The following is a 21,421-nucleotide window of genomic DNA, read 5'->3' on the forward strand; positions in this document are numbered from 1 at the left end:
CACACTGCTGCTTGCTGTATCAGACAATGTGTGTGCATCCAGTTTATTTTTATTTATCAAATCTGTAAACCGCCCCCAATGTTAGTCTCTGGGCAGTTAACAATAGCATAAAACCAGTTTAAAACATATACAAAAAACTTAAAAACAACTTAACAATTTAAAAATAAACCAGAGATGAAACCCCCCCAAATTGCAGGAGGCTGAGAAAGCTTGGGCGAAAAGATGGGGTTTCAGGTGGTTTTTTTGAAAATTGCCCGAGATGGGGAGGATCGCATCTCAGCAGGCAGCGCGTTCCACAATCTCGGGGCAGCGACCGAGGCCAAACGGGTTGGTGGTAACTGGAGACAGACCTCCTCAGATGACCTCAATGGGCAGTGGGGCTTGTAGTGAAGACGACGCGCTCTCAAATATCCAGGGCCGAAGCCGTTTCACCAGCCCCCATCTCTCACTGCCATCACACTCTCCCTTCTAGGACAAAAGGGGTCTGCTTTTGGCGCTGGGCGCTGGGAGGGAGGCTGCTGGCGTGGCAGTGGTGGCCAGAAGAGACGACATGCATAAGGCTCCACTGGCCCCTGCCTACTCTCACTGCCACTGCTAGTCCACCACCACAGACCTCCTCTCTTTCTCGCGGTCTCTCCCCTCCAGCAGCAGAAGCAGACAAGTCTCCCCTGGAAGGGAAAGGGGGAGCGTGGTGGCACTAAGAGACAGGGGCTGGCAAAACTGGGTGCATGGACACTGCCTGATAGAGCAAGCAGTGACATGCGCGGGCCCCAGGCAGCCAGAGGGGGGCACTGGAATAAGGCCAGGGGTGGCAGCATGGGTGAGGCAGGGGCAGCAGGCAAATGGCTGATGCCCATAATAGGGGTGCAGGGCGGGAATGCCCACAATAACTGGCCCGTGGCACACTTGCCGCCTGCCACCGAGCCTTGCCTCATGGGGAAGCCGCCAATCAATCACCGATTTCTCCAGGTAAGGCGTAGTTTGTCCCTTCAATATTAGGGAAGCAAGTCTCTCTGTTTATCAGTGGCCAGAGGTGTTAGCAAATCGAATCAGGCTACAGTGATTCGTGCGGGGTTACCTGCCTCAAGCACTCAGTTCTTCCTCTTTCCTCCTCAGACTATAGGTTACGTTTTGATCCCCGGAACTCTCAGCTACATATAAACCCTTGTATACTTTTGAAAAGCACATCTACGTAAATAACTACAGAAAAAAGCCTGATCACGAAATCCTGCTGAGTGAGTCTCCTTATCATCACTGTTTTCGAAGGAGTCTTCTTTTAAAGGCGAATTAAAGGAAACATTTCTCTACTCGCGCTAAGAGGCCAAGTGGGGCTGTGCATTCAAAGCAGAAATCGCCATATATTCTGTGATCCTTGCCGCGAAGATCATGATGATCTTGCAGTATTGTCCTTTGGCGAGACGGGCTCTGACCCGCTCCCAAGAGCCAGTCAGGGAGAAGAGAGAGAAGGGGAGGGGTGAGGGAGTGTAAATATTCTAGGTCAGAGGACAAAAGAATCCCAGCTAACCAATCAGCTCCGCTCACGGGGCACTTTGTCACATTCAATTCCATTCTGGTGTCTCCGCGTTCCAAGGACGGTTCCATTTCTCTGGGAACGTTTGCCTTGTATCTCCTCAGTGCCAGTCACAACATGGAAACCTCCCGATCCCGAATTGATGCAACGCAGGTTTAGCTCGCTTCACCCGCTGTGCTTGTTTCCAGCTCTTCGCTTCCTTTCCTATCCATTTCTTTTTGCTTTGTTCCGGTTCCCCCCCTCAGTGCCAGGAAAATGGAGTCGCCCGCCTGACTATAAAAGGACAGTGCAGCACATGCTTGTTTTATACAGAGGGGAGCGTTTCGAAGAGGACGTGGGTGTGTTCTTATGTGAAAACAGTGGTCCTGGTCGGGGAGCCGACCAGAGGGTGGACGGTCAAGCAGAGGAGGAGGGAAGCGCTTTGCTCGCATGTTACTGTAAAATAAGAGGCGAGGGCTCTAGTTTTGTGGGGAAGCAGTGCAGTGAGAAGCGGGGAGGAAAAAGGAGTCTGGAAGGTGCCTCTCGCATTTCACCAGTAGGGGCGGCAGCAGCTGAAGCTAGCCGAAGTCCGTGCCTGTTTAATCACAGTGCCCAGGCTCCTTAATTCTCCTTCATCCACCAGCCTTAAAAGACTCTTTGAGCAGCTTCCCTACTCGAAACGGGGAGAAGCGAGTTTACAGGGAAGGGGATTCCGCCGCGTGTGCCGCCTTGTCTACTAAAAAAACAAATCAACGCGGCATTTAATCCGCTCCCCACCCCGACCTCCCAAGAGTGTACACGCGATCTTGTTGAAGGGCCGGTGGTCAAACTCAAATCTTTCCCCCTCCTCCTCCTCCCACACTGCAGCTCTCCCGAGTGTCCCTTTCCATTAAGGGATGCTTTGTCCTGCTCAGTCTGCCCTAGCAGCACCTGTGTCCTCCTGAACAGCAGCATGAGCATGGCAAATGAAACATACTTCTTCATAAAAGACATAAAGCCCGGACTGAAAAACTTAAATGTCGTCTTTATTGTGCTGGAGATCGGTAAGTTGGGTCCCTTGAAACCATATTTGTTTGCTCTTCCTCCTTCCTGTCCTCCCAGCCCCTTTCCCCATTCTTGGCTCAGCAGCTACATGTGAGTTGGTGACACGTGGTCGCTTTCCAGGGAAAGGGCTCAAGATTCCCTTCAGCTCCTGCCCCTGAGCAGACTGCCCCCACCACTGCTTTAGCCACCAGAGAGTGGATCCCGAAATGTGTGTCTATGGGTGTAATGTCTTAAACTCTATGACTCTACATCTCTCCCCACCCCTTTTATTTTAAGGATAGCCTTGCTTATCCGTCCTAGATCAGGTTATGTCTAAGCAAACCTTTTCTTTTAAGCAAGTTGTTAGTTAGTGATACTGATCTCATTTTCTTTCTTTTTCTTCCCCCCCTTTTGCCTCTCCTATACAGGGCGAGTTACCAAAACCAAAGATGGGCACGAGGTGAGGTCGTGTAAAGTAGCTGACAAGACAGGCAGCATCACCATCTCCGTGTGGGATGAACTTGGCAGTCTCATCCAGCCAGGCGACATTATTCGGTTGACCAAAGGGTATGTAATGTGGCGTTAGAATGACACAAGCCTGAGCTTGAGCCTAGCCCAGCCTCTTCGTTAGCTGTGGAAGCAACTTGTGTGGTGACAGAGTGTTCCTATTAACTTTCCCAGCACCATGTGATAGGGAGGGTGAGGTCTGACTCAGCCTGTGTGTGTGTCTGCCTCTCTCTTGCTCCCTTAGTGTAGTCACCAATGCAGGAGGGAGGGGAATGGGAGCTGGAACTCTTCACTTGACCAAACCAGATGTGCTGACAGCAAAGCTGTTTGAACCATCATCACACAGAGTATGTTTGCATGCATGCTTCTGAATTTTGGAGCAAAAGCACACGGATGGAGTGTGCTTACTCACTCCTCCTGGCAGGTGCTGTTCTCTTCAGTAGTGCTCTGGTACCAGAAGTGAAAGCAGAAGTGGGTGGTGGGTGGGTGGGGGTGGACTATGGGGAAGTAAATGGCAGGCATTAGACTCCTCTCCCTCACCCCCTTCTTTTCCTCTTAAAATGCAGATATACTACATACATTCTCCTTGGCTGTACATATTTGTGGCTGGGGCAGTTCTAAGTTCAAGCAAAGGGGTCTGCTACCATCATTCAGTTTGCCCTGCAGTGCTGCAGTGCAGCCTTTCTTGACTACAGTCATAGGTGACTCTTCCCTTAAAGGTGGTGGCTTCTACTCTTAAAAGACCCCCCCCCCTTTTCATATAAATTCTTTCTTTCTTTTTAAAATCTTCCTTTACACTTGGGCAGGCTGTGGGCCATTAGACATGCTATGCAGAGGCAAAGCTGGATTTTCCATGGAGGGCCAGACTAGCAGTATTACCATGTTGGGTCATAAATTTATTAAAAGGGAGGGGAGACCTGGAGCCCAGTGTGAGCAAGTGGAGGGAGCAAAACCCCTTATCCTATGTATGCTTCTCTACCCAGCTGTTTTTCTCCAAACAGAAGGAAAAACAGCTTGGATGAAGCAGATGGGGGGTGGAGGTGGGAGATGCTTCAGCTTTTCTGCCTCCTGCCTGTCCTTGATGCTCTTTAAAGGCCCCCTCTCAGCTCCTGTTTTATATTAATTCAGTGGCTACCCAATTCATACATATGAATTTTTCATTGTAACATTTAGTTTGGTCCTTGCTATGCATTCCACAGGGAGCTGTAGTTAAACATGGCACCGGGCTGAATGTCCCTGTATGACACATGCATTTGCAAACATCCCCCTTAGCACTGTAATACATCTTAGGTGCGTGCCTACAAAATGTAATGTGTGACCATTGCAAAATGTGACCACTTGCAAAAACATAACTATTCCCAACCTCTTCTGCATTGCTTTGGCAGAATACAGTCTGTAGAGTAGGATCCATAGAAACGTGTCCTTTTGGATAATAAAGACTATGGCCTGGCTTCCTTAAAGAAGCAGTATAGAACCAACTACACAAACATGTTGTATGCTCCTTCTGAAATGTGATATATTAGGGGCCAGTGTCATGTGCAAGTTTTAACAGATCATTTTTCTTTGGCAATCAGCTCTTTCTGCCTCCTCCTTCAATGAGTTACCGTCAAGCAAAACCAAGAGGCTGGCTGGCTTTATTATGAAGGGAAGCAAATAACACTAAAAGCATCAAATTCTATTACAGTGTGCTGTATTTTCATGTCTAACAAATGCAGTCTAGAGCAGTGTTTGTCAATGTTTTTGGAATGGACCGGTACATTATTCATGCGCAGTTTCCTGGACCAGCAGTTAGTAAGGGGGTCGCCCCCTCCCCCAGGCACCTCCCAAAAAAACAATTTTGGGCAGTTCTACGGAGCTCATTTCCAGGCAGCCCTCTCTGCTGGATAATGTTCATTTCAAGGAATGAATGAATTAATGAATGTTATCCAGAGAGCTCCCGGTGGCCCCCCATGGTTTTTTTGTTTTTGTTTTTTGGAGGGGGTGGTTTTTATTAGTGATGCCTCACGGACTGGTACCCAATGCCTCACGGACCGGCACTGGTCCACAGACCGGTGGTTGAGAAACAATGGTCTAGAGGAGCATCTGCAGGCCAAAGCAGCTGCCATGTTGAATTATTTTCTAAAAGTTCTGAAACCTCAAATTGCATTTACCTGCACTCTCAATAGCTGGCACAGCAGATGAGTTCAATTTAACATTTTCAAGTTGGTAGAGTCGCTCTCTGTCCTGTATCATGAGAGAAACATTGAATATGAACTGCTTCATATATGAACAAGTTCATACGATATGAAATTGTATATGAGCTGTTTTGAGCAATCAAAAACCATTTTGAAGTGCCAAGTAGGTGTGAAGATGTTGAGACACCATGCCCTCCCAAATGCTTGCACCTCTCTCCTGGCTGAGTATGTCCTGCTTGCACTGTCGCTCTAGAAAGGGATGGACACCAGCAGTGCCCCACCATTAACGTCTAGTCAGTTTTATTTACGTATTTCTCATATTTTTATACTGCCTGATATGTACATCTCTAGGCGGTTTACAGAAATCAAAACACAGTATCAAACAGAGTAAAAAAACAGTTAAGATTTCACAATAAAGTAAAAACAATCTCATAAAATAAAATAAAAATTAAACAGTTTGTTCCTAAAGGAAAGGAAAACATGATCCCTTCACACATGACAAGTAAAGTTTGCTAGTGTCCCCCACCCCTTGTGCTTATACACACTTGTACACACATTTACTGCTTGTTTAAAGAGTGGGAAGGCCCACCATCTTTCCCTGCAGAAGAGCTGCCCCCGCTATGTTTCTACACACCACATTTTGTTTGCCCGGGTGATGAGTATCTTGCAAGGAAGCATTACCTATGGGAACCATGAAAGCAGTGCAACGACATTATACATTCAAAAAATGAGCTGTGCACCAAAAACCTTTGCCCAAGTCTGTTATGCTAATCAGAGGACTGCTCTCTTTTTACATGGTGATGGCAGTTCTCCTGGTTCACTCAAGACCCTGCCAAGGAAGCTAATAGTCACTATTGCTTTCCTTTAGAACAAGTGATTCTAACTGCTGCAGTGTATGGTGGCACTGTGACCAAGGCCAAGCAACATCCACAGCGCCATGCAGGCAGGCAGTATGTTGTAGTGAATAGCATTAGAATTGGACCAAGTACCTCTGGGTTCAAACTCCTGTTCCCCTAGGAAATTAACTGACTGATCTTGGGCTAATCACTTCCCCTCTTGACCAAACATATCACATGGGATTGTTGTGAGGGTCAGGATAACCTCAAATACATCTACTCACTTGGCTACAAATGTGGCAATAAAGTACACAGTGTATCAAGGACATGATGTTTGGGTTCTGTGTAAGACAGAATCATGGCTGCTTATTTAGGGCCATCTTGGACCTCCTGGATTGCCGATGTATCTGCACATTCATATGTATTGAAATTTCACCCTTAGGATATCTTGTAAGCTCCTCAAGTTACAGCTTGGCACAAAACAATGTGAAGTTCACTTTCCATTTGCATCACCTTAGTAGAACTAATATGTGAGTGATGGTGCTGCTGCAGAGTAGATAGCTAAACTGACACTGATAAGATGTCCAAACAAGTTCCAAAATGTCTTGGAACATCTGTGTCATCGGTCCACACTAAAGTCTTAGGAATATGTAGACATCTTACCAGTGTCAAACAAGTTAAATACCTACTCTGAGCAGCAGTGTTCCTTCTAACAGGGATTCTCAAATGTTGTTGACTGCAACTCCCAGAATCCCCAGCTGCAATGGCTTTTGCTTGGGTATTGTGGGAATTGTAGTCAATAGGAATGTGCATGAACCTGTTTGGAGGCCCTTTTATGAGCCTCCAAACATGTTCAAACTACCTGCGGTTCAGCCAGTTCAAAGGTGGTGGGGGAGGGTGCTCTTACCCCTCCTGCCGAGTTTCCCCCGCTGGCGCTGCACTTTAAAAGGGTCTGGAGGGGTGGCAGTGTACCTCCCTGCTGCCCTGTTGCCTCGTCGGACCGGAAGAACCCGACACGTGTGTGCATGTCGCATGCCCGATGTGCTCATGTGTTTAAAGTGTGTGCATGCATTTAAAATGTAATGATGCGTGTTTAAAGTGTAGTGCTGGTGGGGAAAACATGGTGGGAGGGATCAGAGCACCCGCTCCCTCCCTTAAAGGTATTCCTCCCGCCTTTGAGCCGCCCCCCGCCCCCCCGGTGGTTCCATGCACATCCCTAGTAGTCAACATCATCTGGGAATCCCTGTTAGAGGGAACACTGCTGCCCAGTGACTGAGAGTCAGACAATAAGGCTGTAGTGATCAGACTCCCCTCTCCCTAAAGAGTTAACTGGAAGTGAACCCTATCTTGATTGACAGGCTGGTGAACTCCAGGGCTCAGCCAATCAGCATGCCAGGTAGGTGGGGCCTAGAGAGCTGTTACCAGGAATAGGGGAATTCTTTGTTAGAGGAGGGCATCAGTGTTCTCTCTATTTTTTTTCCCCCATCTGTGTGCGGAATGAGCTTTGTTCTGTGCGGCAGTATCAAGGTAGCGTGTGCACTCATGCATTCAGAGTAGGACCTTCCTTATTCGACCTGGGTGGGATCTAAAATTAACTGAGCGGACATCAAAAACATGTGTGAGTGCACGCATGTGCGCAAACCTTAGAGGGAACACTGGAGGACATGTGGTCATGGAGTTTGGCTGCAGGAAAATAACTCTGCAGATCCTTGAAAGACAGGAGGGCAGGAAGCTTGAATTCTCATTTGGAGTTTGGTGAGTTCAAGGGAAAAGGGAAGTTTAGTTTAGGGAAAAGTTTTAGTCAGACTTTGCATTAGAATTTATATTTCTTTGGGGTGTGTGTTTTGCATATTCCTGATACTGTTTCATTATAGTTACCTGCAATATAATTGAAATAAGAAACACTAGCCTACGCAAAGGACTCTATAAACATTTAAAAGTGTCCAAGACAACCTGTTTTTGTAATCTGCTGAGTATTCTTAACTGTATCTAAGAAAGCTAGAAAGCCTCGTGTGGGCGCATGGTGCAGCAAAGGCAAGAACAGCCGCTGCTCATCTGCCAGGAAGACAGGTGAGTTCCTGCCTTCCCCGCAGCCCTTCGGAGCAGTGGCCAGGAGGTTGTGCGTACGACCTCAGTATCTTGGGTGCTTACTAGGACATTTTCCGTTGGCTTGGGGATCTCTGCAAGTCCTTTTCTTGTCTTTGTGGACAAATGCCTTTGAGTATTTCCCTTGAGGGCCAAACTTGATCAGTGAGGTAGAAATGGAAGACTGGCAGAAATTCATCCGGTTATGGGAAAAGCAGTTAAGGGGCAATGATGAGCAGAATAGGATTTCCTTGTGCATTATTTGGTCATCGTTTTTCTTTGCATTGATAAAACTTCCCAGTGACTGATGGTTAAAACCGAAGCACAAAGGTCTTAAAGGTTAATGTAAAACAATTCTACAGGCAAAATACACTATATAGACTTTGTATTTGAGGGGCCTTATAAGAATCTTTATTAAATATGTGTTTGGCTAGTACTATGATAGGCTTCATTATAGGAAGCCTGTTTATTTCTATATCACCACTACTTAACATTTGTGCCTGATATCTGTTAGGTTGGGTCTTATATGATGCAGGAAATGGATGGCAAACCAAAGGATGCAGTAAAGCAGATGGGCAGCCTGCAGGGTTGTCACAATTGTCACACTTTGATGCAGCCTGTGGTGTTAATAACAACAACTTTAATTTTGGCCTTTATTCAATGACCTCAATCAAATCAAATATAGGCATGCTTAAGCATCCCTGAAATCAATTGAACAAGTTAGTTGCGACTCACTTAAGCCTCCTGGATTTCAATGGAATCTCAGTGCCACTAACTTTGTATCGGAGCCTATAACTAACACTCCCTGAGGCTCTCCACATGAGCAGTGTGGAGAGCAGGATGGGGTTTGTTGTGGGGAGCGGATCAAGCCCAGTGTCCCCGCACACGAGCAGCTAGCCTCCCCACACGATTACCGGCTCTGTCACGGAGCCAATAGGGGTGGTGGGGATTGGAGGCCACCCGGCCCCCAGAAGTTGCAGCATGCCTTGCGGAAGTGTGTGGGGTATTCCGGGGAGACCCCCATGTGGGGAGGCTTGTTTTAGCCTCCCGGCTGGGGGTCTCCTTACAAGTTGCCGCAGCGTGGAGCCACACCATGCTGACTCATGATCCAAAAAATGGGGTTAGTGGAGCACTGGCTCTGCTGACCTCGTTTAACGGGGGGGGGGGGAATTAGGCGGGCTAGCCGCTGGGAGCTGCACAGCTTCCGGCAGTTCACACATGCGAGGGAAACCAGGCTGGGCTCCCTTAGCCCAGTTTCCTCCCTGCTTGTGAATAGTCTCCCTGTCTTTCTATAGCCCTTTTTGCACAGACATTTTGAGGATGTGTTGACAAACGTTACTGAGAGCCACCAGTAGATTGAAGCCACAATTAAGCAACATCTTGCACTTATTAAAATGTTAAGCTGATGGTATTCGTTCCAAACCCATTAGGCAGGATTAGATATATAAAAAATGGTTAATGTGCTCTAAAATGAGGCAAATCAAGCTTTCTATATCTTGGGCTTCTGGCAGAGGAAATGGTACTTGAGCACAAGCTTGGGTGACAAATTCACATGGGTGGTAGTTGAAAGAAATTGTGTGTGTGTGTGTGTGTGTGTGTGTGTGTGTGTGAGAGAGAGAGAGAGAGAGAGAGAGAGAGAGAGAGACTTCTGTAGATAATTTTCATGTATACTTCTGAAACAAAGACAGGAGAAGCTGCCTAGCACTGGGAACATAAATGTGTGAAGAACAACTTTAGCTCTTTGACAGGGCAGTTATTTGCTGAACGAATTGGCAAACCCATATGCTTCAGGCAAAATTCATCATAGTTGAGCACTTTAGATGCCATTGATTCCAATGAGAGCTGAGCCTGTGTTCTCCCCAATGACATCAATAGAATGTAAATGTGCTTAGCTTTGGCTGGACTTTGCTCCAAGTTTCCGCCCTAAGTCAACCCAGAACAATGACTTCATTTTTCCTTCCAGTGCTTCTAATACTGTTGGTGCTCTCTTGATTAGGTATGCATCTCTGTGGAAAGGATGTCTTACACTTTACACTGGAAGGGGAGGCGATCTTCAGAAAATTGGGGAGTGAGTATCTTGACTTACATGTACTTGGTATGCTTGTTTGAAGCCTTGTGGCCGGATTGGTAGGTATGGCATGTATTCATCATTGGTGGGCCTTGAAGAAAAGTGCACAAACTGGTCTTGCTACTTAATTTTATTCTGGTGGTTTAGTAAGGCTCTCTGCTAAAGGGTTCCTGATCCTTGGCTTGCATCTAGCTCAAATAAAAGTGCTTGTGATTGCTTATAAAGGACAATTTGATCTGCCTGACTTGGATCAGCCATGCATCCTAGAATGGGTTTCTTCTGGCTGGAGTTCCTTGTCCAAGTACAGCTGTAGACAGGTAAGTGTAGCCCCATAAGCTGTCTCCTCTGTTGGGTTAGCACGTTGCCACTTTCAAGGACTTGCAGCACTCAAAAACTGAAGTCCTCTGTCTATCCACAGGCCAGGTACGGTAGAGGCAGCCGCAATGCGAGCTTCCACACTCTACTCTGGTAATGAGCTCCAGCCTGTCCTGGAGGAACCAGCCTCTCTAGGGGTGTAAAGGTAAACTCCCCCTGTTCCTCCATCTAGTTCAGTCTCTTGAGTCATAATGATGATGGTTTAAGGTGCCATGGGCAAGACTGTTTGTTTGCTTTACTAGCATAGGCATTGACTTGAATAAGTCTTCTGCTGAGACAAGATGCAAAAGCTGAAAAGAAGAGAGCTATGGGAGTACTAGCAAGCTTGGATAGGTACTCTCGGGGCTGGTTCACACATGCAGACATGCATGTCATCACTTGAAATGCAGTGCTTTTCAGTTCACATGTTCAGCTACTAGTCATTGTCTAATCAAGTGGTGTACATGCTTGTGTGAATGAGTGCAGAAAGTGGGGGAAACTATCACACCTGTAGAAGGGTAGAGAGAGCAGCCATTACCCAGGGCCCTGTATGACTGCATTCGTAGCTTAATTTGGATCATATGGCACATTTTATTGCAAGAATAAAATGCTATACATATTTATCTTGAATAATGTGTTTCTGTCATGGATTTTGAGGATTTCTGGTAACAATTTGTTTGTGATTCCAAAATGACTGACTACTCATGATGTTAGAGATAAATAGCCATGAATGTTGAAATGCAGCTGGTGCATGAAAGACATAGTAATTGCAGGCATGGTAGGTTCTGCTTTGAGACCTATAGATTTTTTGGCTTAATGCAAGATTGTTCCTGCTGGGTCAAATAGCTTTTAACCACCCCTCCACAGCAACCTTGGAGCCAGGAGATTTTTTTCAAGCTTGAGAAATACCAAGATAGTCCCAGATTTGGGTGTGCAATTCTGTAGTACATGACGATTGGATATACACTTACAGGGGAAAGTAGATGGCAGTAGAAACTACTTTGCAAGTCTAATTATAGATTTGTAGTGTGCATTGTATTATGCTTCTTTGCATTAGGCTTCCTTAAACTTATTCAGCTTGTTTACACAGAAGTAAGCCTTGCTAAATTCAGTGGAGTTTCCAAGTAAATGTGCCTAGGGTTGCAGTGTTAGTATGTGTCATTCATGGAGGTGAACAGAGTACTAAGCTTTGGGTATCTACGGACTACCATTTGAGAAGGAAGAAACAGGAGATCTGGATGTCTTGGGGTTTTAATCCTGGGATGGAATTAAGTTATCAGGAAGGACTCTTCCTGTGGTTTCTGTTGGGAGCAAGAAAGGATCATACTCAAGTGTGCATTTCTGGAAATAAAAGGTGTTTGAATCTCTGGTCCAGATCCTCTTTTATTTTGGAACTGTGACTAGAATAAGCCAGGATATTATTTGGTTTCAAATGTAATGAATGACCCTGGCTTGCTCTAACCAGTGTTGGGATTCTTCTGACTTGTGCGGGTGGGAAGGCGGTGCCTGAGGCTTGGGACATGGTACAGAGTCAGGATATAATTCTGGCTCCGGGTTGCATCTGAACTGCTCCCCCATCTCTGGAAATGGAAGTAAGATAAGTATTGCAGCAATAGTTGTAGCCAAATGTTTAATTCTCACCAGCTTGTTTCTCTTGACAGGTTCTGCATGGTGTACTCAGAAGTGCCCAACTTCAGTGAACCCAATTCGGATCACCTTGGGCATAAAGGGGTATGTTTGTTTTCCTCTGCTTCCTACAGAGTGTTACACCTGGACACTTTCAAGCTAGGCTTAGGCAATCCCTCAGACCTTTCTTAAAAAGAAAGAAGAGGAGGAGGAAGCTTTGCCTGTGTGGGAGTAGATGGGCATTTAAGTAGCAGAAAGAAGAATAGGGATTTGCTGGGGGTGAGGTAACTTTGGTGTCTCTTTTGCATACACTGCCAAATCCTTTCTCCCCCCCCCCAGCCCCCACCCCAATTCCTTTTTGTGCTCTTGAATGGGCCGGCTCTCTTAACACATCTCTTTACATTTCTCTCAAGGCACAGGGTGAGCAGAGTAACAATTCCCTTCCATCAACTAATTTGAGTACTTGTACTTTTGGGCCAACTGGTAAGTTGTGTGGTGGTAGTAGTGGTGCACTCGTTTTGTTCTCTTAAAAACACTTTTTTTTGTGTGGAAATGAAGATTCAGGAACCGTATAGTTTGGATCCAAAGGTGCTCTTCCCTCTGCAGCAGGCAACCTCCATTTATGGAGGAACTGTTTTACACCTTGCATACACAAAGTGGCTGACATGAAGCATGGGGGGGATGCCGATGGCTACAGCCCCACCAGCACCCTAGCGCTGTTCAGAAATGCTGTTGACGGTGCTGCACTCCGGGGCAGTTGACCGCTCTGTTGTAAAGTTGTGCAAATGGAGTTACGAATAGGAGTATGGCGGATATTCTGGCCACCTACAATCCTGCAAAGTCGTTCCCTCTCTCCCACTTTTCTTGGTGTTCATTTCAGTTCAGTTGAACTGAAATGAACGCTTTTCTTGGTGGTACGTGATGGCTTTCGGTCAGACAATAAAACAGGGATAGGTGACCTTTGGCTCTCCAGCTGTTGTTGAACTACAGCTTCCATCATCCCCAGCCGCAAGTTTGGGGATGATGGGGAGTTGTCGTTCAGTAACATCTGTCGTGCCCAAGGTTGCCTGTCCCTGCAATAAAATATATAACATCTGTTATTACTGCACTGTCTTCAAATATGTACACTCTTGACTTACCGCTTCTTGTGTTTTTAGTCTCCCTGTCTATTCTGGCCTTTTAACTGTGTTTTATCTCAGCTGCCATAAATTCCACGCAGTCTCAGTCTTTTCTTTGACTCTGGCCCCATAATATTTTTCCTCCACAGCTGTAAGTAGGTGGTGTCAGTCAACTGTTTTCAGGTGGTAGCATACTGTGGTGGACACGCAGCCCTGTGGGAAGTTGCGTTTGGCTCACAACAAATGCTTGGTTAGGAGACCTTGCCTTGTGTGTTCCCAGACTGCACTCTCATTGGCTGTCTGGGAAAACACAGTGCAAGGAAGGTCTGGGTAAAACTCTCCTCACCAGGAGGGTGGATGTTACAGATGATCAGCATTTTGCTTGTAGTGCAAGTCACTGCTTAATAAAATGATCTTGGGTTGCCACCTACTATTGCAGTGAGAATAGGTGCTGAGTCCCATGCTGGTTTCTCTGCTTCTCATTTCCTGTGAGCATCTGTGCCAGTTTTACAGGCCGGCATCACCAGGATGTGTGTTAGTGTCTGGGTTTCAACGCAGCTTTGCTGAGCCACAGTAGCCTGTAATTACTTTGCTCTGTGCGTTGGTTACCATCACAGAAGTGTTTGGAAAAGCAAGCTGTCCTTTGGGACTTCATGGTTTTCACAGCTGCCTTCCCAGGCCTCTAATCAGCCTAATGCTAAATCTTCCCTAGTTGAGAATAGACAACTAGAAGCAGAAACGATTTTCAGTACCAAGGAACAGGAGCCTGAAAGCCTGGGGTTTCTGATGCTGTCTTGTTTCTCCCCCCCCTTCCCCCCTTCTTATTTACTTCTTAGGTAACGGTTTGCAAACGGGACCTGAGCTGAGTGGATTATCAACTACTTATAATCATGCCTCCCCCTATGCAGGTACTGGGAGACCCAGCGGACGGGCATCTGCCCCAGCGTCCGTGCCAGTGCCATCTAATAATGCTCACCCACCTCCAAGCACAATAAGTAACAGAAGGGATCCCCGCAGAGCCTCCAAAAGATGACTAAAGCCAAATGCCACACAGTCCGCCTAAACGATATTCCCTACTTGAACACTTCTTGCACTTTTATTTATGGTTTAACTGTGAAAAGGTTTGTCCTTCCTTCTGGATCTACCTTCTGTTGTATGGCGAGGAGGACTCATCCCTCCTGGAAATTCAGTGAAGATGCCGATATTGCATAGCTGTGGGAGGAAAAGGTCTTAAAAGTAAGGGTCAGTAGATGCAAAATCAGGGGTTCCTTTTTGAAAATGAGATCTTGAGTTCTAAAACAAAAGCAGGTTTGGGCTGGATACTTCTGAATTCTCTCCCCTCCCCACCCCGCCTCAAGTTTGAACTAGCCAGCCCCGCAGCCCTAAGATGGTTCTTGTCTCCTTTCTGCTTCTGTGATTCCCATTGTGGTTAGTGGGAACTTGTGAATGAAGCCGCGGCAAAGGTGCCTTCTAAAAAAGGCAGGGCTCATTAATAAAATTGCCTACCCATCAGTGCAGAGGAAGTGTTCGCTTTTCTCTGTGTTGCTTGCAGCTGTGTTTGAATAGGGAGGGTCAAACTTCTCTTGCCAAAGCAGGCACGCTGCATTTCCGGGGTCCAATTAAAAACCAAAATCTTCTACAGTAAGCCAAACCACTTCCACTTTTTTTTATACTGAGGAAACAGAGTTTAAAATGTAATCCCTGCTGTACAGGCAATATAACCCATGGTGCAGAAAGTTTCAAATTAAAACTCCTGAAATGTAAATTTCTGAGACTTCCTAATCCTCTTCCTTCACAGAGATGGAAGGTTTCCGTAGTCACAGTAGAATATCCTGATCTTCACAATGCTTGTGGTGATTTGGAGTTCTCAGTGGGGCTCCTAGAATGGCCAGTGTGTACAGTGAGAGGAATCGAGTGGCAAATCTCTTGCTAGGCAGCACACTTCTAAACTGCAGGTGGAGGTAGCAGGTTTGAATGTGACCTTATTGGGATGTAGGGGTGGGGGTGATTCTCTGCACATTTAAAAAAAACACCAAAAAAACCCAAAACAAACCAGTGAGGTCATCCACACAATCAAAAACTGGGCTCTACCCAGGTTTGGGAGCTGCTCCCAGTTTTTGGTTGTGTGGAAGCAAGGTAGGAGGAAAACCTGGGAAGCTTTTTCCTTCTACCTTGCTACCACACAATCATTTCTGCCCAGGTTTTCCTCCTATCTTGCTTCTACACAACCAGAAATTGGGAGCACACACAGCTCCCAAACTTGGGTAGAACTCAGTTTTTGATTGTGTGAATGACCTCATGTCAGGCAGAAAGCTCAGCTGGACTATTCTCCCTGACATGCTAGCTCTCTCATTGCAGGAAGCCCCACTCTTCACATGGGAGCTTTAGCCTCACACCCACAGCTTGATGGGGTACAATCCAGAGAATGCTTTATCACTTTATTCTGCAGATCATATAAACTGGTCCACAGTGTGTTAAAATGAAGAGCTGCAAACAAAACTTGTAGTGCTAATGCCTCCTTTTGCTGAGACTCCTACTGGTTTTGCTTCTAGGGCTATCATCTTGATTTCTAGTAAGGCAGCCTTGCAGTGGCTAATGCAATTTCCTCCCCCAAGTTATTACGTTTTTTGTTTTAAGAGGGAGAAGATAGAAAATGCTTGAACTCTGGAGGTCCTATTCCTCATGTAAAATGTGTGCTGTTTCTTCTGTATTGTATAAATCAGTGTGTATTTGCACCAAACAACCCAATGATTTAATTCTATCTAGTCTACATTTGAGGACCTTATTTGAAATAGGTTCAAAATACTGTAAGATGGCTGACTGGATTTCCCCCTCCTCTTTTGTTATATATTCTTCATGAAGCGGACCTCATAAATAAAAGTTGCACTAACCATATATAAAAGAATTCTAACCTTCCCCACCCCCTTTCAAGATCCTCAGCCAAAGATATCTGCTGTGAAGTGCATATGTTTAGCTTTAACTACATGCTTACTTGAAGAAAAATCCGATCAACTTATTTCTGATCAAATAGGCTGCTTAGGAATGGGGTGTTCTTGGTTACTTGGCCCCATTCTTAACCTGCAAGCTTTAGAAGACTTCTCTTTGGTCCCAGTGTTGTTTTTAAGCTTCACTTTTCCAGAATAGTCCATCTTCTTTGTGAAGACTTTGTGCAGTTGTAGAAACTTATACTGAATGGAAAGGGAAAGAGATGCTTACTTATACATGCCAATATGCGATTAGGAAGGCAATCCTACTCCCAGTATGAAACGTAAAAGCTGATGTTGGCTGTTCATTTTTTGAGTTGTTGGGGAGCACCAGGCAGGCAGGAAGAGATCACAAGATGTTTGTCAGGAAGGCTGTTAGGTGACCTACATTTTAGGTGATCTGTAAATAATTTTAAAAGCAACAAAGTATGGACCTTCATCCTCCTCCTGTGTTGATGCCTTGGTAAGTGGTACTCCATGGGAAAGTTGCAATTCTGAAGCAGTCCTTCAGTGGTAGAGCAGTAGGAGCCATGCCTGCTGGTTCTTTCTTACAGCAGAACTGTTGAAGCTCTTTGTGACATACAAGAACCAACTCAAGAAACATTGCTTGTAAAAAGTCATTGGACTGAAGACTCTGATAATACTATTAGCCTTGCATATCATTCAATAGTTTCTCTGAGCATTAAGTAGCATAACTAAAGTTGGAAATCATGTAAGGGGTTCTGTTTCGGTTTTACGATGCATGTATAGGATCTTTGCAATATGTTCGGATCTGTGTACTAACAAGACATTTTGTACCCTCCTCTAATGAGAAAAGAACTTGACCCCATCATTTCTGAATTGTCCTTGGGTAGTTCATGGTTCTAGTAGCTGAATCCTATATGGTCTAAAACAGTCATGTGGTAGTTGAGCCTGTCACCTGCCTAATTGTTGTAAGAACGCTGCAATGAGCAAATGTTGCCTATGGATGCTAGAAGACCTTGGCTATTCATTAGGGAATTACAACGTACCCGTATAAAGGTGCTTCCTGCTGCTGTTCCTAGCAGTGATGGTACTGGAGAGACAGGAAGCACCTAATGAGGTACTTCCTGTTGCAGGGATTTAGAGCTGTCACTTCTTTGATACAGTGGTGGTTAGTTTATGGACAAAGGTACATACAGCAGCTCCACTCACTAAATGTGTTCTGTTGGTGACTGGCATTCTGATCCAGAACTCTCACCCATGGAACCTTCCATGTAGAAGTTCCTTCAGTGCAAAATCCTAGTTCATGGGAAAGGTGACAAAGTGGTCCATAGCAAAGTTGTTTGGCTGTGGTCGCAGATGTTGCCATACCTGGGTGTTTAAAGAGATGCTTTAAAATAAAGGCAGTGCTGCTTTGGGGGAATACTGTTTCTCAGCTACATGAACCCAAGAACATCTTCATAATATCCATGGTCAGTAACTTTTAAATTTTTTAAAAAGTTTAATTCATGTTTCTTATTGTCATTTGATTAACCACTTTTTTATTTCCTTAAGGGGAAAATCTCTCTGTATCAAGCCAAGAAAACTTGGAATAAGAGCACAGGAGGAAATTCTACTCATTTTTCTATTCAACTTATGGATGTCTCTGGCTATATAGATAAGAGTTCTGTGTTGGGTACCAATACCTTCTATGTAGGTCCTAAGAATCCAGAGAACTTTGGCAAATGGCCTCTGCACCCAATGGGAAAGAAAGATAGTACATGCAGAGAAACGTCCCCTGATGGCTTCTGTTTTGGAGCCTCAAAAACTTAATTGAATGTGGGAGTTTTCCCTCTTACCCTTGTTTTGGGAGAATGCATAGCAAGCCAAGAATCAGCGATATGCTTTCATGTTCCCTTAAAATGCACTGCCCCCCAAAAGTAAGGATGTATCTCAGAATAAGATTACTAAAGATCAGCAGGTCTACAGTGAAACTCTGTAAACGAACTACTCATGTGCAAAGTATTACTAGCCTCATTGTGGATGCTTGTAAAAATTACTCAACCAAATTATTCAGACCCACCCACCTCACCATGCAGGTAGTGATTTTTCACCCAGTGATCTTAAGCATGCATGTGTGTTCATATGTAGGATGATGCAGGAGTTACAGTATAGTCACAGCATTATAGCTTAGGCAGAGACCATCTTGTGCTAGTCCATAAGGAGCAGTTAAGGCACACTACGAGCATCTGTGTCCCTTGCTACACAGGGGACTGCTGTGATCAGCATCACGGCTGTCTTTAATAAGATAGTGCAGGCCTCTCTCACTAACAGCTAGGAGGAAGCCATCTGCTCTGAAATAGTCACAAGCACAGCTGGATAGAATGCACTTTCATGCACCTCATTAGAATGCACCTCTACCCTGTCTATGTTTAGGAAGCCAACAGGGAAAAGTTGTAGATAAACTGATGTGGGCCTTCAAGTCTCCCACTTAAAAATTACATTTGAGAAATTGTAGTATTTGAATAATTAACACTGGTTTTTCAGAGGCAACAAATGACGACAGAGAATGTAAAGAAACCTCTCTGAGGTGCTAACTGAACAGCTGAAGCCTGATTTCAAGGGGCATGAAAGTAGGGGTCACATACAAGCAGCCCTCCCATGTGAAAGCTGGAATGGCAATGTATGCATGAGGGGAGTGTAGTATCTCAGTTCGAGTTGGCTTTAGCATGGAAACAAGGACAGTGTGAATCTTGAGCATTTTGCAAGTGCGTCTATGCCCCACTCTTCAACTCAGGATAGTTCTAAAATTATGACTCCTTGGCCAAAGCAGGGTGGATGCCATGCTTTCTTCAGGGACTGCTGTTGCTATGAGAACACTACTGGAAACTGCCTTTTGTGGCTGGTCTCTCTGTGTTTGCAAGGAAGTTCCCAATTAATCAATTCAGTTGGGAGATGTAGATTCGAGCCACAGAGGCTCATGAAATGGTGGATTTAATCAGCACTGCCAGCGTTTCCACAGATTTGGGCAAAGAGGAGCAACAATCTACACTTCGCAAAGATAGAACCAGAATAAAGACATCCCATCAGTTAAAAGTAGCCAAACGCTGGTCTGGATGCTCCCTCTAGTGGCATGAGCTTGCCTGTGTAGTTGCCCATATTATCCACGAGGATCGTAGTTCCTTCCCCACCCCACAGCAAGTAGGCAAAACATCAGCCTGTGTAAAGCATTCCTTGTCATATCCATGCCGAGGAAAGGTGTACTTGGTTCCTACAGGGGAAGTGCTACAAGATACTGGAAACATAGGGGCTGGAGTGGTGGGGTGGGTGATAACGGCAACCTGAATTGGAGTGGTGGGATGAATGAAGTGCTTTTGAGTAGACGGCAACTGAAAGGAAGAGTGAGTAGTTGGGAGGGGAAAGTAGTCGGAAGCAGCAGCTGTGTAGGAAACACACAGAAAGGGAGCTGCAGTTCCACATAGATGGCCTGTGAAGTGGGGTCACTGTCAGACCCATCACATCGAGTTAGTACTGCCATAGTAGGGCTCTCTTCCAACTCCTAGGCAACATCTCTGCTGCGTCGATCTCTCTGTGTCTCTCAGTTGAGACAATCACTTTCCCTGCATCAGTCATGGCCACCTCCACCCAGAGGAGCAGCTAGGCAATTTGGGAGCCTGGACCTAATGGTGTCCCTTCCCTTCCCTGCAGGCTACAAATCCTCAGACAAACTTTTATCGTTTAGTTCAACAGCTGGAGGGGCCAGTTTGCCCACTCCTGTTAAAGCGGATCTTCCCACCTCACAAGAAGCAGTTGCAGCCTCCCATTCCCAAGCTGTGATCACCTCCCAAACTATTTCTAATTGAGAAGCGGGCAGGGAATAATGGTGGCGGGGCGGGGGGAGGGAAACAGAATGATTAGAGAGCTTAAAAGAGAGTCAGGGGGAGGAGGGAAGAAAGGACAGGGAATCAAGGGAAGGAAAGAAGAAAGGTGCCTTGCCAAGAATGGATGAGATTATTTTCCTTCCCAAAATATAGTTGAGAACTGAGACTTTCCCCCATCTATTTCTACAACACTGCTCTTCCTTAAAGCCCCATATTTCCAACTGCACACACAAATCTAGTTTCTACTGCATACCGTTTTTCCTACTGCTACACAAGATGTGTCCAGATGTCTAAAATTATTTTGTTTACTTACCAGCCATCTCATGGCCTTTTTCCCTTTTTTTTTAAGGGGGAAGGGGTTTGAAAAGAAGCTGGGCCTGACTACTAGTCCCCCTGCCCCCACAAAAGCACCCAGAAAGCAAACAATAAAACTTAAAGTCACACAGGATGTAAGATTCAAGTTAAAGGAAACACTCCTGAGTCCGCTCTAGTGCCTAGACTAGCACTCCGTTTACCTGCGGTCTTGCTCTGGACTGGTGATGTTTGGGTGGTGTGGCACTGGCGAGCAAGGGAGGCGCACACCGGCTGTTTGCAGGCGCCTGCCCGGCACTGCTGCCTCTCCCTGGTCTCCACTCATGCCTGTTGCTACTGGCGTGCATTTGGCTGGCTAGAGCAGGAGGAAAAATTGTACCTGGCAGCAGAGAGAAGTGTTGGTCATGACAGGCCCACTAATGGGGGTTGTGGCAGGGAGGCTTTTGTTGCCCCAGGGTGTGTGCGCATGTGTCACTCTACTCCTGCTGCATGCCTCGATCATGGCGTCCCAGCTATCTGTTGCCAAGGATGCTGCTGCCTTGTGCAGGGAGGGAACTGGGAGGAAGCACACAGGAAGGGGCATGACCATCAGACTCTCACCCGTGTGTGCCAGGCACAACTGCAGGCCGCACTAGGAGTGTGGAGACTCAGTCCTGGGCGGCAGTGGCTATTGGCTTGGCCGCTCACCCAGCCCCACTGCGGCTTGCGATGGGAGGAGATTGGGTGCACTGGGGCTGAACTGCAGCCTTGGAGCAGTCACACAGCATTGAGCCTTGGGAGTAGTTGCACTCCCCCCCCCCGCGGTTCAGCAGCATGGGCCAGAGGGAGTTGCTGTTGTGTGTGGAGGGGTGCAGACTTATGCCCGGAAGTCCATGGGGAATGGTGCTTCTGCCCCCACCCAAGCAAGGCTGAGGTCAACTCTTTAGCACAGGATGCTTACATGGAAAGCTATGTTAAAAGGAGCTGTTCAAACATTATCTAGAAATTAGTACAGGCAGAATAG

At 46.1% G+C, this 21,421-nt stretch overlaps 1 protein-coding gene across 3 annotated transcripts; it reads left to right on the top strand.

Moving 5' to 3' along the window:
• The first annotated feature begins 1,614 nt into the window (after positions 1-1,614).
• Positions 1,615-18,219, top strand: NABP1 (nucleic acid binding protein 1). Of its 3 annotated transcripts, none has more exons than XM_053286122.1 (7): positions 1,615-1,684; positions 2,378-2,553; positions 2,962-3,100; positions 10,132-10,203; positions 12,219-12,288; positions 12,597-12,666; positions 14,210-18,219. In XM_053286122.1, exons 1-7 carry the CDS (start codon positions 1,674-1,676, stop codon positions 14,332-14,334), a joined length of 663 nt encoding a protein of 220 aa, XP_053142097.1. In that variant the 5' UTR covers positions 1,615-1,673; the 3' UTR covers positions 14,335-18,219. The 3 variants fall into 3 exon arrangements, with proteins under 3 accessions (XP_053142097.1, XP_053142095.1, XP_053142098.1); XM_053286120.1 differs by having other exon boundaries at positions 1,626-1,684; positions 14,138-18,219; XM_053286123.1 differs by lacking the exon at positions 1,615-1,684 and adding an exon at positions 1,766-1,869 and having other exon boundaries at positions 14,138-18,219.
• The last annotated feature ends 3,202 nt before the right edge of the window (positions 18,220-21,421 follow it).

Source organism: Hemicordylus capensis, chromosome 1, assembly GCF_027244095.1.
Source record: "Hemicordylus capensis ecotype Gifberg chromosome 1, rHemCap1.1.pri, whole genome shotgun sequence".
NCBI lineage: Eukaryota > Metazoa > Chordata > Lepidosauria > Squamata > Cordylidae > Hemicordylus > Hemicordylus capensis.

Bases quoted from the DNA above. Each gene is read 5' to 3' on its own strand.
- NABP1 (XM_053286120.1), top strand. The intron at 3,101-10,131 runs GTATGTAATGTG...TCTCTTGATTAG, and splicing joins ATTATTCGGTTGACCAAAGG to GTATGCATCTCTGTGGAAAG. The intron at 12,667-14,137 runs GTAAGTTGTGTG...TTTACTTCTTAG, and splicing joins TTGTACTTTTGGGCCAACTG to GTAACGGTTTGCAAACGGGA.